Here is a 14,463-nt window from a genome sequence, read left to right as displayed (position 1 = left end):
GGCTACAATTCATGGGGTTGCAAAGAGTCAGACATGACCTAGCTACTAAACAACAACCAGTTTCTCCCCAATTCTATCAACATTTGCTTCCTATGTTTAGGAGTGTTAGTGTTTGATGTCTATATATTTGTAACTGTTTTATCTTCCTGGTGAATTGACCCTTTTCTCTGATATTCATATAGCCACCTCTGCTCTTTTGGTTACTATTTGCATGGAATGTCTTTTTCTGTCCTTTCACACTCAGCCTATATGTGTTCTTAGATCTAAAGTTAGTTTCTTATAGACAGCAAATAGTTGGATCCTCTTTTTTATTTTATCCATTCAGCCAATCTGTCTTTTGACTGGGGGATTCAATCCATTTATTACATTTGATATAATTACTAATGGGGAAGGACTTACTATTGCTATTTTGTTTTCTGCAAGATTTGTAGCTTTTTTGTACCTCAGTCCTCCTCTTCCTCCTTTGTGTTTCATTGACTTTTTTTTGGAGTTACATGATTTGATTTCCTTCTCATTTCTTTTTGTGTAAATTCTGAAGAGATTTTCTTTGTGGTTACCATGGGGATTATGTTTAAAAATGTTAAAGTTATGTTTATTTTGATAAGTTGATTTGCATACAAAACTCCATTCCTTTACAGCTCTGCACACTCCCTACTTTATGTCCCCACAAGTCCCTTAGGCTCTCGTCACTTGTCATTTTTATCTCTGACTTGATAATATCAAATAACCTCTAAGGTTATTATTGATAATAACTCTCCAAAGTCTTTCTTCTATCTGATCAAATTGCCTGTTGTCAGTTTTTTTATTCAGTTATTGTATTCTTCAGATCCAGAATCTGATTCTTTTTTATTCTGTCTCTTTGGTGATATTCTCATTTTGTTCATGCATCATTTTCCTGATATGTCAGTCTTGTTCTCCCTCTTTAGTACACTGAGCATCTTTAAGACAGTTGTTTAAAATCTTTTTTTTTTTTTAAGGTTTTATTGAATTTGTTACAATACTGCTTCTGTTTTATGCTTTGGGAGAGGGTCTTGGCCCCGAGGTAGGTGGAATCTTAGCTCCTTGCAAAGTTTGTTGTGATTTGGGCATTTGAAAAATAGCTACCATTTCCAGGGATGTAACTTATATGGATGAGTGTGTATGTTTTTATTCCAGGATATAATATCTGCTTTTAGCTGTCTTAATTTCCCTAAGAGGCTTGCCTCTGTTTCTTCTCAGGAGCTTCCTGTTCCAGTTTCTGTTATTCCTATCTGTATTCTTTTGGATCCCCTGGACCTGCCTACATAACTGTAGATTCCCTGCTGTTCTAATGCACCTCCGTGCTCACTTCTGTGTTCAGTGATCTACAACCAGCATCCAAACCATTCTACCACTCCTACTAGTGCTCCAGGTCAGGTGAGATAGAATCCAGTCCCTCAAACACAAAAGTTCACCTTTTTTCTTTTGGTCCTGAGGGAGAAGCTGGGACTTAGGAGTTTCCCCTCAGTTGCCGTGCTGTACACCAGCTTAGGACAAGCAAAATGCCCCAAATTTACCTACACCTTTTGGTGCAGCCTCCTCCTGGTTTGTGTTTGCCAGAGCTGTAGCTTCCCAAGTGGTTTCTAGAATTTTCACAAAGGTATTTGGTCCTTATATTGTTGTTAGCTCAGTGTCTCCATTGGGAATAAGGACCTGGTACATCATAGGTAATGTCACTCCCCATCTACCTGCCTTTGCTGTCCCTTGATATTCACTAGTCACAAATATGTAACAAAATTTCAGAGTATCTTAATGAGTGAAAAGTGCCTGGAAAACATAGTTATCCAACAAGTTTTATTTACTTATCTACCAGTGGTCCTTTATCAAAATAATTTGAAATAAGTAAACTGTTAAAATTCATTTAAAAGCTAAGATTTTATTCCTCTAAGTTAAGAATATCACCAGTATTTATATGGAGTTAAATAACTGTGGTAAATGTGTTTAGAATTTCATTCTTAAAGAGATACTGAATTAAGTATTTCCTGATAAAAAAGTTCCCTAATTTTTACTAAAAAAGTGATCTAAAAAATTGAATCTTGGAAACCTCAACTAGAAATCTATTCATGGTTATTTAAGAAAAATAATTCCTCTTGTGGGGAAAAGTTTTGATATCCCATGTTCTATTTTACCACCTTCAATTATTTTGGAAACAGTTTCAAAGATAAATAGCAATATTAAAAACCCTGTATGTTTAGTTTTGAGAAAACATTAACAGGAAACACCTGTTAAATTGGAGGTGTTGAAACATCAACTTTGTATCACAGGCAATCCTTTATTACTTTAGGTACAAGCATACTTTCTTATTCATTAAAATTTTCATTTCGTCTCATGATTTCTAAGTGGAATAAGGTAATAAACCCAGTTTTTCTTAATCATCCTACTACTGATTAGAACTTCTATTAGAAATGTTGTATTTTTAAGAGGAAGTGCCAAGAACAAAGAGCAGAAGCAGAATGAGTAAAAATTTATCCAATGCAAACTTACTTGTTGGATTCACCTGTATTGCTATGATGAAATAACCCAGCAGCAGACAAAAAAGGGCAGAGGCATGATGCAAATTCAACAGGTAAGACCATTTGTATATTATTGTAAGCTAACTAGAAATGGGCTGATTGCTTTCAATATATTTTATAAAGAAATATGTTTTTATCTAAGATGACAGTATTATCTTCTCACTAGGGTATGTAGCCATGAAGGTAGCTATATCACCTCCATTCAAAATTATGCCTCCCAGCTCCCACCCCACACTATAATTTTATAGGCACTATCTTGTTACTCATCAAAACATTTATTGAGCTCGGTTATCACAAAAGCTTTGATTAAATTTAGAACTAATTGTTTGACTGTCATTTTTTGTTCTGTAGTGACTCCCTAATTTAACCTGTTTCTAATAATTCTTAATAATTGATCTCTAAAACATCTCAGTTCAAAATGGACAAGGCATGGGACTGTATCAGTTATTCAAGATAAAACTTTTCTTATAGCTTTCAAAATGACTGCAATAGTTTGCCATTTAAATAACAGTCTCATCTGACTACAGAATTATCTAAGTGTGATAGCTAATGAAAATCAATAGAAACTGAGAATAGTGACTGATTGTTAAGTCATGACTTTTTGAGACAGCAAATAAAATTGGAGAAAAATTATTCTTTATTGAAAAATACTAATAATACTGACAGACTTCAAAAGCAATTCACGCTTCCAGAATACAAAGTACTTAATACATTTTTCAAGCCTGTTTGCGTTTCAAAGTTAGCATTTTTTGTAAATCAAATTTGATGACTAAAAATATTTTCCAGCTTTATTATTTAAGGAGCTGCACAATCTTTGAAGGGGGGACCATGAGGTGGGCAGGGGCAGAATGCACGTGGGACTGAGCAGCAGCTACACAATATTTCCCATAACTTCGGTGCTGGAAACAAAAACACCGCACAGGACAGCTGCCCTCCAGTGTCACAGAACCTTGGGAAATAGCATATCAAAAGATAATTTATACATTTTTCATGTAAGATTGCTTTTTGAAGAAGTCTTTAAGAATGCCACTGTAATTTAATATCATCCAATAACTGAATTAAAAAAAAACTATATGAAAAAAATGAGCTGTTGCCATCATAATGGTCTTTGCTGAGCTGTGAGTAATTTTAGATGCAAAAAAATTAACACATATATGTAAGTTTAATTTGAAACCACACAAATTTTACGTATGTAGGCTCAGATAGTAGCAGTGTTCACCTTATTACTAATAGCTTAACCGGAACAGCCACTCTATTCATTCCACCAGCAGGAATAGCAGCACCAATATCTAAAATTCTTTACGTATAAAAGCTTATGTCATTATCAAAGTCCCATTCTTTGCATGCTCCAATTTTTGTTATTTTTTAACATAAAAGCAACAGGATTTGGAGAGATACTATTTGCTGTATTAAAAGTTATACAGCATCTTGTACTGTCAAAAAGCAAAATACTGTGAACAGCAGCCCTTCTTCACAGCTCTAAACTTGAAGCTGCCGAGCAATCACTGCTTGTGCCAGCAGTGGCGTTTCCACAGTAAAATAGCAGAAACTAAAGGAATCATGGCACAATGGATTCTGAATTCTTTATCTACCATTGGTCCTGGGGCTGAGTACCTTCCCCTTGTAGACTCTATCTGCTGATCGTTCCATCATCTTTAACGGAGGAGAGGCGTCAGGTCATATAGCGGGTAATGGCTCTCAGAGCATAAAGGAGTTCTGCTTGCATCCTAGCTTCTATAAGAAGCAGATTAACATGAACCTGAATATAAAACACAACATTATTTAAGATATGGTTATAAGCATTTACAACCAGTTTCAGTGCATTTAATAAACACCAAATATAAGTAACGTTTTATGCGTACCACTGAATAGCTTAACACAAGTCTTGGGTTTGTTGAACAGAGGATCAGTTTCTCAAAACAAAAGCCATCTGATCTTTCTTGGAAATATGTTTTGAGCTTATATTTGATCACATCTCTTTTTGAAGGTTTGTTATAATAATAAACTTTCCCTGCCAAATCATCATTCAATAATTTCTGTAAAGACGGTTCAAGGATTCTCTTCTTTCTCTTAAGTTTGAACTTTGAAGACAGGCCAGCAGATCTGTTCTCCCTGTCATTCTTCTTTTACGTTAAACCAGCAGTCTCCAACCTTTTTGGCACTGGAAACCGATTTCTGGATGATTCAAGCACGTTACATTTAATCTAATGCCATGCTGATCTGGCAGCAGGTCCCAGTCCCTGGTCTGCAAGTTGGGGACCCCTGCTTTAAACCATAATCAGGTTCCCTTCCAAGGCATATCTAAGACAGCTGTTCTGGAATGTTCTTCTCTGGGTCAGTAGAGGTGATGGAAAGGGCTGGAGACCCATTAGATTAGGTGAAGGAGAATAAGAACCACTGCTAAGTTAGAGTAAACACAACAGGTACATACCTTCTCAGAGTGCTTGAACTGCCTCCAGAAGCTATCATACATTCTTTTGGTAACCTTTTCAGGAGTGCAAACAACAGTTTTGATATAAACTTTAAAGCTACGATCTAATAGCTGGTTAATTTCACCATAGTCATAGTCATCGTATCTGTTAAAAGACAATGTGAGAATTACTATATTTTTGAGTGGAAACAGTGTCAGACTTTATTTTTCTGGGCTCCAAAATTACTACAGATGGTGACTGTAGCCATGAAATTAAAAGACGCTTACTCCTGGGAAGGAAAGTTATGACCAACCTAGATAGCATATTCAAAAGCAGAGACATTACTTTGCCAACAAAGGTTTGTCTAGTCAAGGCTATGGTTTTTCCAGTGGTCATGTATGGATGTGAGAGTTGGACTGTGAAGAAGGCTGAGCACCGAAAAATTGATGCTTTTGAACTGTGGTGTTGGAGAAGACTCTTGAGAGTCCCTTGGGCTGCAAGGAGATCCAACCAGTCCATTCTGAAGGAGATCAGCCCTGGGATTTCTTTGGAAGGAATGATGCTAAAGCTGAAACTCCAGTACTTTGGCCACCTCATGCGAAGAGTTGACTCATTGGAAAAGACTCTGATGCTGGGAGGGATTGGGGGCAGGAGGAGAAGGGGACGACAGAGGATGAGATGGCTGGATGGCATCACTGACTCGATGGACGTGAGTCTCAGTGAATTCCGGAAGTTGGTGATGTACAGGGAGGCCTGGCATGCTGCGATTCATGGGGTTGGGGAACACATGTATACCTGTGGCGGACTCATTTTGATATTTGGCAAAACTAATACAATTATGTAAAGTTTAAAAATAAAATTAAAAAAAAAAAAAAAAAAGGAGTCGGACACGACTGAGCGACTGATCTGATAGTCTGTTTTCTTATAGAAGTACAGATATCAATAGTAAATGTTATATTCTTTTCTCCTCTTTATATAGGCAGCTGTCCCCTAAAATAAGAGCTTTACAATGTTTAAATGGGGGTGGATGAATGAGTATAAAGGAGTAAGAAATAGAGAAGTCAGGGAGATGAACAAAAAATTTGCTAGTGCAAAGTAACAGTATATATTTACAATCATGAATAAGCAACCACACTGAGGAACAAATTTTGGAAACGGTTTGAGTATTGATGATATTAAGAAGTTAACAAATTAGACAATATTGATATATCCCATGATATATAAATTATAATCTACTTGTATAAATATTTTCTCATGTTAGCAGGAGTTCTTGGGGTCAGATGAGGAAAGAATTGGTCTCTAAGATGGCCTCACAGTGTCTACACTTAGGCCATTCTGCTTTAGGCCAGGATGGTCGTAGGCACCAGTGTCTGCTCTGCCCCACTAGAGAATACTTTCTACAACATCCAAGGATCTTCAGTCTCCTATTTGGTTTCTAGTGGAAAAGGGAGAAAACTCTTGTAAAGTTGGTCCATAATATAACCATTCGGGAGTCTAAAGTCAATAGTCTGGCTACTGAAAAAATGAATAACCAAGAGAAAAGTCTGACTTTACAGCTAAAATAATTAGGAAGGACCATAGTGTGGGTGTTTGTGTATGTTAGAAGGTGGTGTATAGTGTGTGTATATAAATAGCATAATACTGATAAAGTTTTGCATTTTATGAAGTATCATGGGAGTAGGTACTCTTTAGAAGGGCACTCTAAGTTTCATGAAGGCAGAAGTACAAGTGTCTCAGGAGATAAAAATGATACAAACACATAAATGTTTAGAGACAAACTTTGCCTTTTTCTCCATGCTCCTGGACAACCTTGCTTGTTGTTTAACTCTTGTTCCTAACTCTCCTTCTTCCTGCCTAGCTAGGTGAGAGGAAACGCACTAAGCTGCAAAAAATCAAGTTTCTAAAGCATATAAATAAGCTCTTAGGGAGGGGATGGTTCTGAGTATATTAACAAGTATATCTGCATATGTGTTTCAAGCACCTGAATGATTTCCCTAAAAGAAAATATCTCTTCATAAATGTAAGAAAACAGACTAACCTGATTCCAAACATGCAGTGAATATAGTTCCAAATAGCCCGTCTGAGCATTGAGGTATCAACATCTTTGTGCATTGCCATTGTATTATAAGTAAGATTGTAAGCAATGTGAAATTTTTCATCAATCAACTGTCCTACATCTGGATAAAGACGATTTACCAAAGAATAACCATGGTCTTCCCAACAATAGTCCTAAATACAGAGAACAGAACAAATGTGAATAATTAAAATGTGGTCAAATACAGTTCTATGTCTATTGCTCTGTGGTGCAGTGAGACTACTGGCAGTTGAAATCCACTCCCTTTCTAGAACATCCCTAGCTTTCTGTTTCATTTGCATTCCAGTTTGATGTTTTCAATTTCTATACCGCAATATGCAAAAGTTAAATTTTGCAACTCACCAAGTTTAAAAACCAGTGGAATCTCTGCCTTACACACATGTGACTTGTATTCTGCTTTCTCTCACTGTTTCCCCGTCAGCCTCCAGAGATGACTCGTCTTGGGAGGCCACTCTCCTTTTATATTGCTGCAGGCATTCAAGTGTCTTCAAATTTTGTAAATTTTTACTTCAACACATCCATCACTCATTCTTTTTCCTCCTAACCCCCCTTCCTCTTAGCTCTGTTAAGTCTTCTAATTAGTTTTCCTACATTAAATCTCCGTTTCCTTTTTTTTATCTCAAACAAAACTTACTAAGCCTCTACTTCTACGTTGCTCCCATATTTGTTTTCCTAAAACACCTCTTTGATATCATGCCATCACTGTGGTCAAAACCTCCAAGTCTGATCAATTTTAAAGTAACTTCCAACTAATCAGAAAAATCCTTTGCTTGAAGCTTTCAGCAGCCCAGCCAGTTTATGATACCTTCCCTCACTCTGTCCTCTAACCTAGGCTCAATTATTGCCTATAGTCATCTCTGCTTACAATATTCATGCTTTTAAACTATTCAAATCTGTCAAATCCTAATCTGCCTCTAAAAAAAATTTTCTAGTCTACATGATCTCTCCAATTGTAATGTATTATATTTCATGACACAACTTCATTACCACGTAACATATTCTATATTTCTTCCTGTGCCTAATTTGCCTCCTTAAATAATGTTAGTTCCTTGAGCCAAGAAAAAAAAAATCTCATAGTTTCCAAATATTTTCATAATTCTGCTAAAAGTTATTACTTAATACTAGTCCTTCACAATCGGAGAAGGCAATAGCACCCCACTCCAGTACTCTTGCCTGGAAAATCCCATGGGCGGAGGAGCCTGGTAGGCTGCAGTCCATGGGGTAGCTACAAGTCGGAAACAACTGAGCGACTTCACTTTCACTTTCATGCACTGGAGAAGGAAATGGCAACCCACTCCAGTGTTCTTGCCTGGAGAATCCCAGGGACGAAGGAGCCTGGTGGGCTGCCGTCTATGGGGTTGCACAGAGTCGGACACAACTGAGGCGACTTAGCAGCAGCAGCCCTTCACAATAATTGGGAAAGTTAGAACTATCAACTCATAACAGATTGTTTAAGAAATACATTTTAAATGCATTATGTGTCTAGTAATGGATTGGAAGCAGTCTTAGAAAACTACAGCATGGAATAGATGAATGTTTCCTAATTGATGATCCTCAACTTTTATTCTGGAACTAGAAGATACAGCAATTGTTGCTCCTGCAATATATTTGCAAAGCACTTAGCTTCCTGGAAAAGCAATAAGAGAGAAGGAGCCTGGTATCCTGGAGGATGACAAGGTCCCTAAGTTTCCATGGACTCAATATACACAGAATTGCACTGGGAATTTTTACTGTGTATTTCAAAGTTAATGATTATGGAGCTAAACAAACTGGGTCTACCAACAATAATTTGACTCCCTACCTCACTAAAACTTTATTCTAAGAGATGGGCATTATTTAATTTTAGAATAAGATATCTTTATATAAAAATCCTCTTCAAGATTTAAGTTTGAAACTCTCAAAAATTCTCATTGCTTCAAATGACATTAGGTTCATATTTTACCAGGGAATTAGGTTATTGTAATCACTATGACTTATTTATAAGAACTCACCCAAATTAAAAAAACAAATTTGCTGTCCCTAAAAGTTCTAATTTAAGCACATGTTTCACTCTGATTTTCTCATCCTCTTTCCTTCCACCCCCACACCCATAATGCCTGAAATGTTGAGGACATTTCTCTTGTCACAGAAATGGCCTCACTCTAACACTGGTGCTCTATAAAACAATGCTATAAATGCTAGCTAGGTTCTAACACAACTATTTACTGTTTAGTTATATTATGAACTTTGAGTTTTAGTATACCATCTGGGAACCTAACCACTATTGTAATTTTGTTTTATGGGTGACTATGTTTTGAATTCTGAGCAACTGATTTATGAACTTATATCTAAGGAACTGCATGTACATAGAAAAGTTATTTATCTCTGCAATGCTTTCTGTTCTCAAATCCAGATGGTTCTTTCTAATTTTAAGTCAGATTGAGATATTTCTAACCAGTCATGTACATACAAGTTGTGATTTTACCTGGACTCGAAATGTTGGGACGTGCATTCCATGTCTAGAGAAATCCTTATAGCCATAACTAGTATCCTCAAAGTGACGTGATACATCTCTTGCTGGTGTAACTTCATCATCATCTGAAATAATTTTTTAAAAAAGCTACTGAAAGCTTTTCAAAAACAGGATGCTAGTTAAAATTCATTTTACCTATAACAAGTAAAAATAGGATAACCCTTTTTCTGATACTTAGTAACCAATATCAACTAAAATAAAGTCTTAAAACTATGAAGAAATTGCTTAATAAATGGAATATAAAGGTTAAAAAACATACTTATGGTTGCATTTACTGTGCTTTTCATTCCTCTCTTTCACAGATCCTCTCTTCCTCTGTGTCCTCTCTCTAGTTTATAGATGTGAGGTTCTACTTAAAAGTATGTACTCCAAGTATGAATACCCTTTTGAAATAATCTTTATGGTACTAACAAATCAGCTGTATTCTAAACTTTAGCACTTGGACTATTTTTAGTTGAATATTAATGTCATACAATATGTAAAATGATCTCTCTAACAGCTTCCCTGATGCCTCAGATGGTAAAGAATCTGCCTGTAATGCAGGAGACCTGGGTTCGATCCCTGGGTCAGGAAGATCCCTTGGAGAAGGGAATGGCTACCCACTTCAGTATTCTTGCCTAGGAAATTCCATGAACAGAGGAGCCTGGTGGGCTATATAGTCTGGGGGGGTCTCAAAAAGTTGGACACAAATGAGTAACTAACACTAACAGTTCAAAGGTCCTAGAAACAATTCTGAAATGAATACAGGAAAGAGGCTCACTAAGCCTTTTTAGATTATTTTCATGTTTAGGAGTTGATGAGATTATTTAGTTTCAAGTAAATAGAATCAAAGACTTCTCCTCAGGCTAACATCAAACCTCCATTTATACAAATTTGATTTTTTCTTTGCTATTAAGAAAATTGGTTATTAAAACCAATGTACTCTTTGTTCCACTGTATTATTGTCAAAATATATTGACACTATAACTTTTTTCCTTTAAATTACCTAGTTTACTTATTAAATCCTATAGGTTACATTTGATAAAGGCCTAACAAAGGGTTTAAGCTGTTAGTTATCTAATAAGTAGCTCCTTTTCACAAATTATAGAATTTTAAAGCTGGAAGTACTATTAGGCCTTTATGAATGCAACTTCCTCATTTTAAAGAAAAAAAAAAAAAAGGAATGCTCCATGCTAAATGACCTAACATTCACAAAGTTTATTAGCAGTGATTTTAGGACCTAAATCAAATATCCTTGCTCTTAGTCTGTTTTCACTTTAACTTCCTTTTTTGGAAGTAGGACTACCTATGCAATAGCCTTTCTAAAAGGAAAGACATATTAGAATTAAACTTAAAAGTTTTGCACAGCAAAGAAAACCATAAACTAAACAAAATGACAACCTACAGAGAGAAAATATTTGCAAATGAAGCAACTGACAAGGGATTAATCTCCAAAACACAAATAGCTTATGCAGCTTAATATTAAAAAACCAAACAACCCAATCAAAAAAAAAAAAAATGGGCAGAAGAGCTAAACAGACATTTCCCCAAAGAAGACATATAGATGGCCAATAGGCACATGAAAAGATATTCAATATCACTAATTATTACAGAAATGCAAATCAAAACAACAGTGAGGTTATCACCTCACATCAGTTAGAATGGCCATCATCAAAAAATCTACAAACAATAAATTTTAGAAAACTGTTGTTGGGAATGTAAATTCATGCAGTCGCTACAGATAACAGTACGGAGGTTGCTCAAAAAACTAAAAATAGAGCTACCATCTAATCAGCAATCCCACTCCTAGGTATATGTCCAGAGAAAACCATAATTCAAAAAGACACACACACCCCTGTGTTTACAGCAGCACTATTTATAGTAACCAAGACACGGAAGCACCCTAAATGTCCACTGACAGCAGAAGACAGGGATGTGGTGCATGTATCAGTGGACTGTTATTCAGCCATAAAAAAGAATTAAACAATGCCACTGGCCACAACATGAATGGACATGGACCCATATTATGTGAGGTTAGAAAGAAAAAGACAAATATCATACAATACAGCTTATTATGTGGAGTTGTAGAGAGCCTGTGGTTACCAAGGGTTTGGGATGCAGCCGGGGTAGGGGGGTGGGGGTAGGGGGAGGGATAAATTGGGAGATTGGGATTGACATATACATACTACTATATATAAAACAGATAACTAATAAGGACCTACTGCATAGCACAGGGAATTCTACTCAAAACTCTATATTGACCTGTATGGGAAAGGAATCTAAAGGTGGATATATGTATAACAGATTCATTTTGCTGTACACTTGAAACTAACACAACATTGTGAATCAACTATATTCCAATAAGAAAAACTTATTTAAATTGTCTTTAAAAATTGGGCTTCTTCGAAATAGATGTTGACTATGTAATGCTTGCTTTTACCTGAAGAGAAGACAAACATGCTCTCTCTTTTTTCTATTTCAAAACGTGAAGCCATCTCTTCCTGACTTGCCTCCTCTTCTTCTCGACATTCCTGTAACTGCTTCATCTTTTCCATGAGGGCTTCAACCTCAAAGAAGGAATCACTTACCTGAAACAAAAGTGCAATTAAGGTTGTTACATATGTCAAATATGGAATAAATTTTATTAAGTCGGTCTCATAAGAATTTGCATCTTAATACAATATAAGAAAAATAGATCTTATAACTTTAATGCACATGAATGAATCAAAAACAATTACTTTGGCCTATCATATATACAGATATAAATTTTTAAATTTAAAACAATAGAAAAATTTTAAGAACATATTCTAATGTTTAAATTTTTATTTCAAAAGTTAGTAATATTATTACTGTCATTAAGTTTTAAAAATTAAAATTTAACACTGTCAGTTTAAAACAGAACTGAGTTACGCTTTTACTTGCTCAGTGAAACAAATAAGATATACAAAATATAAAGTGGTTTTACATCAACATTGTACACTGGGCATATTGTCAATAGACAGGCATACCTCAGATATATTGTGGGTTCAGTTCCAAACCATTAGAATAAAGTGAGTATCATAACAAAGCAAGTCAAGAATTTTTTTGGTTTTCCAATGCATATAAAAAGTTATATTTATACTATACAGTAGTCTATTAAGTGTGCAATAGTATTATGTCTAAAAAACAAGGTACATACCTTAAAAAATTCATTACTAAAAATACTTAACACCTGGGAATAGGGAGCTTATCTACTAGAGAAATTTTTTTAAAAATTATATTATTTCACTATTATTTCATTTAATTGAGGGATAACTAGGAACAGTACTTCTTTAGCCTCATACTAAATCAAAGGTGGGGAAAGAATCCAATTCTCAGCATCCTGGCAACTGATGTACTCACCCTTAGTCCATCTTATAACCTTTAAACTTTGATAAATAATCAGTGGCCATATGCGGGCCTCTCACATGAATCCAGATAGCTCAAAAGAGGGTGAAACTGACGGTCTTGGGCCTTATCAGCACACCACAGCACAGCAGTCAACCTTGGGAAAATGATTTTCCTTCCTGTGCTAATCTCACCATATGTAAATGCTACCTCTTATTTAGTACCTGATAAATGCTAAGCACTGTATTAGCCCTTTTACCTCTCTAGAGACATTTCACTTAAACTTTGCAATAACCTTGTGTTTGACCTTTATTTAGAAATGAAAGAATGGGGGGTCAGGGAGGGTAGATAACTTGCCAAGAGTCAAATTATATGTTAACAGTCAAGTGTTTGTTAAAGTCAAACATATAAATTCAACCTGTCTAAATCTGTCTTAAAGTAATAATAAAACTGAGAAAATCTGTATGAAGTATTGAGAAGGCTGTAATGTTTCTATTTGGAAATATAAACCCTTGCTCTTTCACTACAGCTAAAGAATGCAGAGGGAGTTTTGAAACATCATATATAGGAGTTAAAACTTGCTTATAGAAAATTCAACTCATTGTGATCTGTTTTCCAAGGAATAACAAAGCTGAGAAAATATAAATGCCAGAGAAGAGAAGGAATAGAGATAAAAGCATTTTAATATATTTACATTCACTTCTATATATATTTGTGAGAGGTTAAAACATGAAGGAGTATTTTAAAAGGAGAAATTCCAGATCAAAGCTGATTAACTCTTCTAAAAGAGAAACAATTGAGATGACAGCCTGTTTCTTTCGTGCAAAAAGGAAGAATGGGATGTGATCAGCAGCAGGCAGTCCCGCATCTCACATTCAGTAGCCATTCAATACTAGCTGGCTCTGGCACATCCTGGTGGCTTCCAATCCTGAAGTTATTCGAATGTAGTCTCCAGGAGGGTCTTATAATTATATATAAGTCATATAATTTTGTTTATGTCCCTTAGCATCAGACACTATAATGCTCAGCAATTGGAGGCAGTCAAATACTTGCTGAATGAACAGACTGGGGGGTCTAATACCTTTTTGGACTTAACAGGGTAAATTTTCCTAAAAGCCAAGTAAAAAAATAATACAACAGCAATTACTGTGATTAGTCTTACAACAATCCTGTAACAAATACTTACCGAAACATTTCCTGCTGAGTTGACCTGCATCTCATCCACACTGTGATTGCCGTTTGTAATGTCACAGATGCAGTAGTTACTAACAGAAGGCGGTCTGAATGTGTGGCCACCATCACAATGAATCTCTGGACTGATCCCACAGCCAAATGTGAACGAGGCAAGAGAATGATAGTGTGTGAGTAGAACTACTGCGTGTACCAGTTCTGCAAGGGACCAGCTATGCTCTTCAGCTTTTAAAAGTCCCTTGGGGAAAAAAATGAGAATATATTTTTATACTGGGGTATGGTGTTGGTGAAAGAACATAGTTCATGTTGGTATTTAATCTATTGAAAACAGGATTAGTTACTGTATAAAACTTAGGATAAAATGACAATTTGAGGCAT

At 35.7% G+C, this 14,463-nt stretch overlaps 2 protein-coding genes across 7 annotated transcripts in view; one reads left to right on the top strand and one right to left on the bottom strand.

The window, feature by feature from the left end:
- The window catches only part of CEP57L1 (centrosomal protein 57 like 1), a 226,043-nt gene that overhangs the window by 21,778 nt on the left and 189,802 nt on the right, over positions 1-14,463 (top strand). The gene's annotated exons all lie outside the window — the stretch shown is intronic.
- SESN1 (sestrin 1) overlaps positions 3,151-14,463 on the bottom strand; it is a 116,710-nt gene continuing 105,397 nt past the window's right edge. For 2 of the 6 annotated variants that reach the window (XM_055535246.1, XM_055535247.1), the window contains exons 5-10: positions 14,081-14,323; positions 11,969-12,116; positions 9,502-9,614; positions 6,981-7,171; positions 4,963-5,107; positions 3,151-4,290 (exon numbers count right to left, since the gene is read on the bottom strand). In XM_055535246.1, coding sequence (XP_055391221.1) covers positions 4,204-4,290; positions 4,963-5,107; positions 6,981-7,171; positions 9,502-9,614; positions 11,969-12,116; positions 14,081-14,323 — 927 coding nt within the window. In that variant the 3' untranslated portion in view covers positions 3,151-4,203. Of the gene's footprint in view, positions 4,291-4,962; positions 5,108-6,023; positions 6,378-6,980; positions 7,172-9,501; positions 9,615-11,968; positions 12,117-14,080; positions 14,324-14,463 lie in introns of those variants that run through there. The other 4 variants (XR_008698172.1, XR_008698173.1, XM_055535249.1 and 1 more) reach the window with 4 other exon arrangements.

This window comes from Bubalus kerabau, chromosome 9 (assembly GCF_029407905.1).
Source record: "Bubalus kerabau isolate K-KA32 ecotype Philippines breed swamp buffalo chromosome 9, PCC_UOA_SB_1v2, whole genome shotgun sequence".
Taxonomy (NCBI): domain Eukaryota; kingdom Metazoa; phylum Chordata; class Mammalia; order Artiodactyla; family Bovidae; genus Bubalus; species Bubalus kerabau.
Note: the sequence above shows the minus strand (reverse complement) of the source record. Positions and strands in the feature narration are given on the sequence as shown.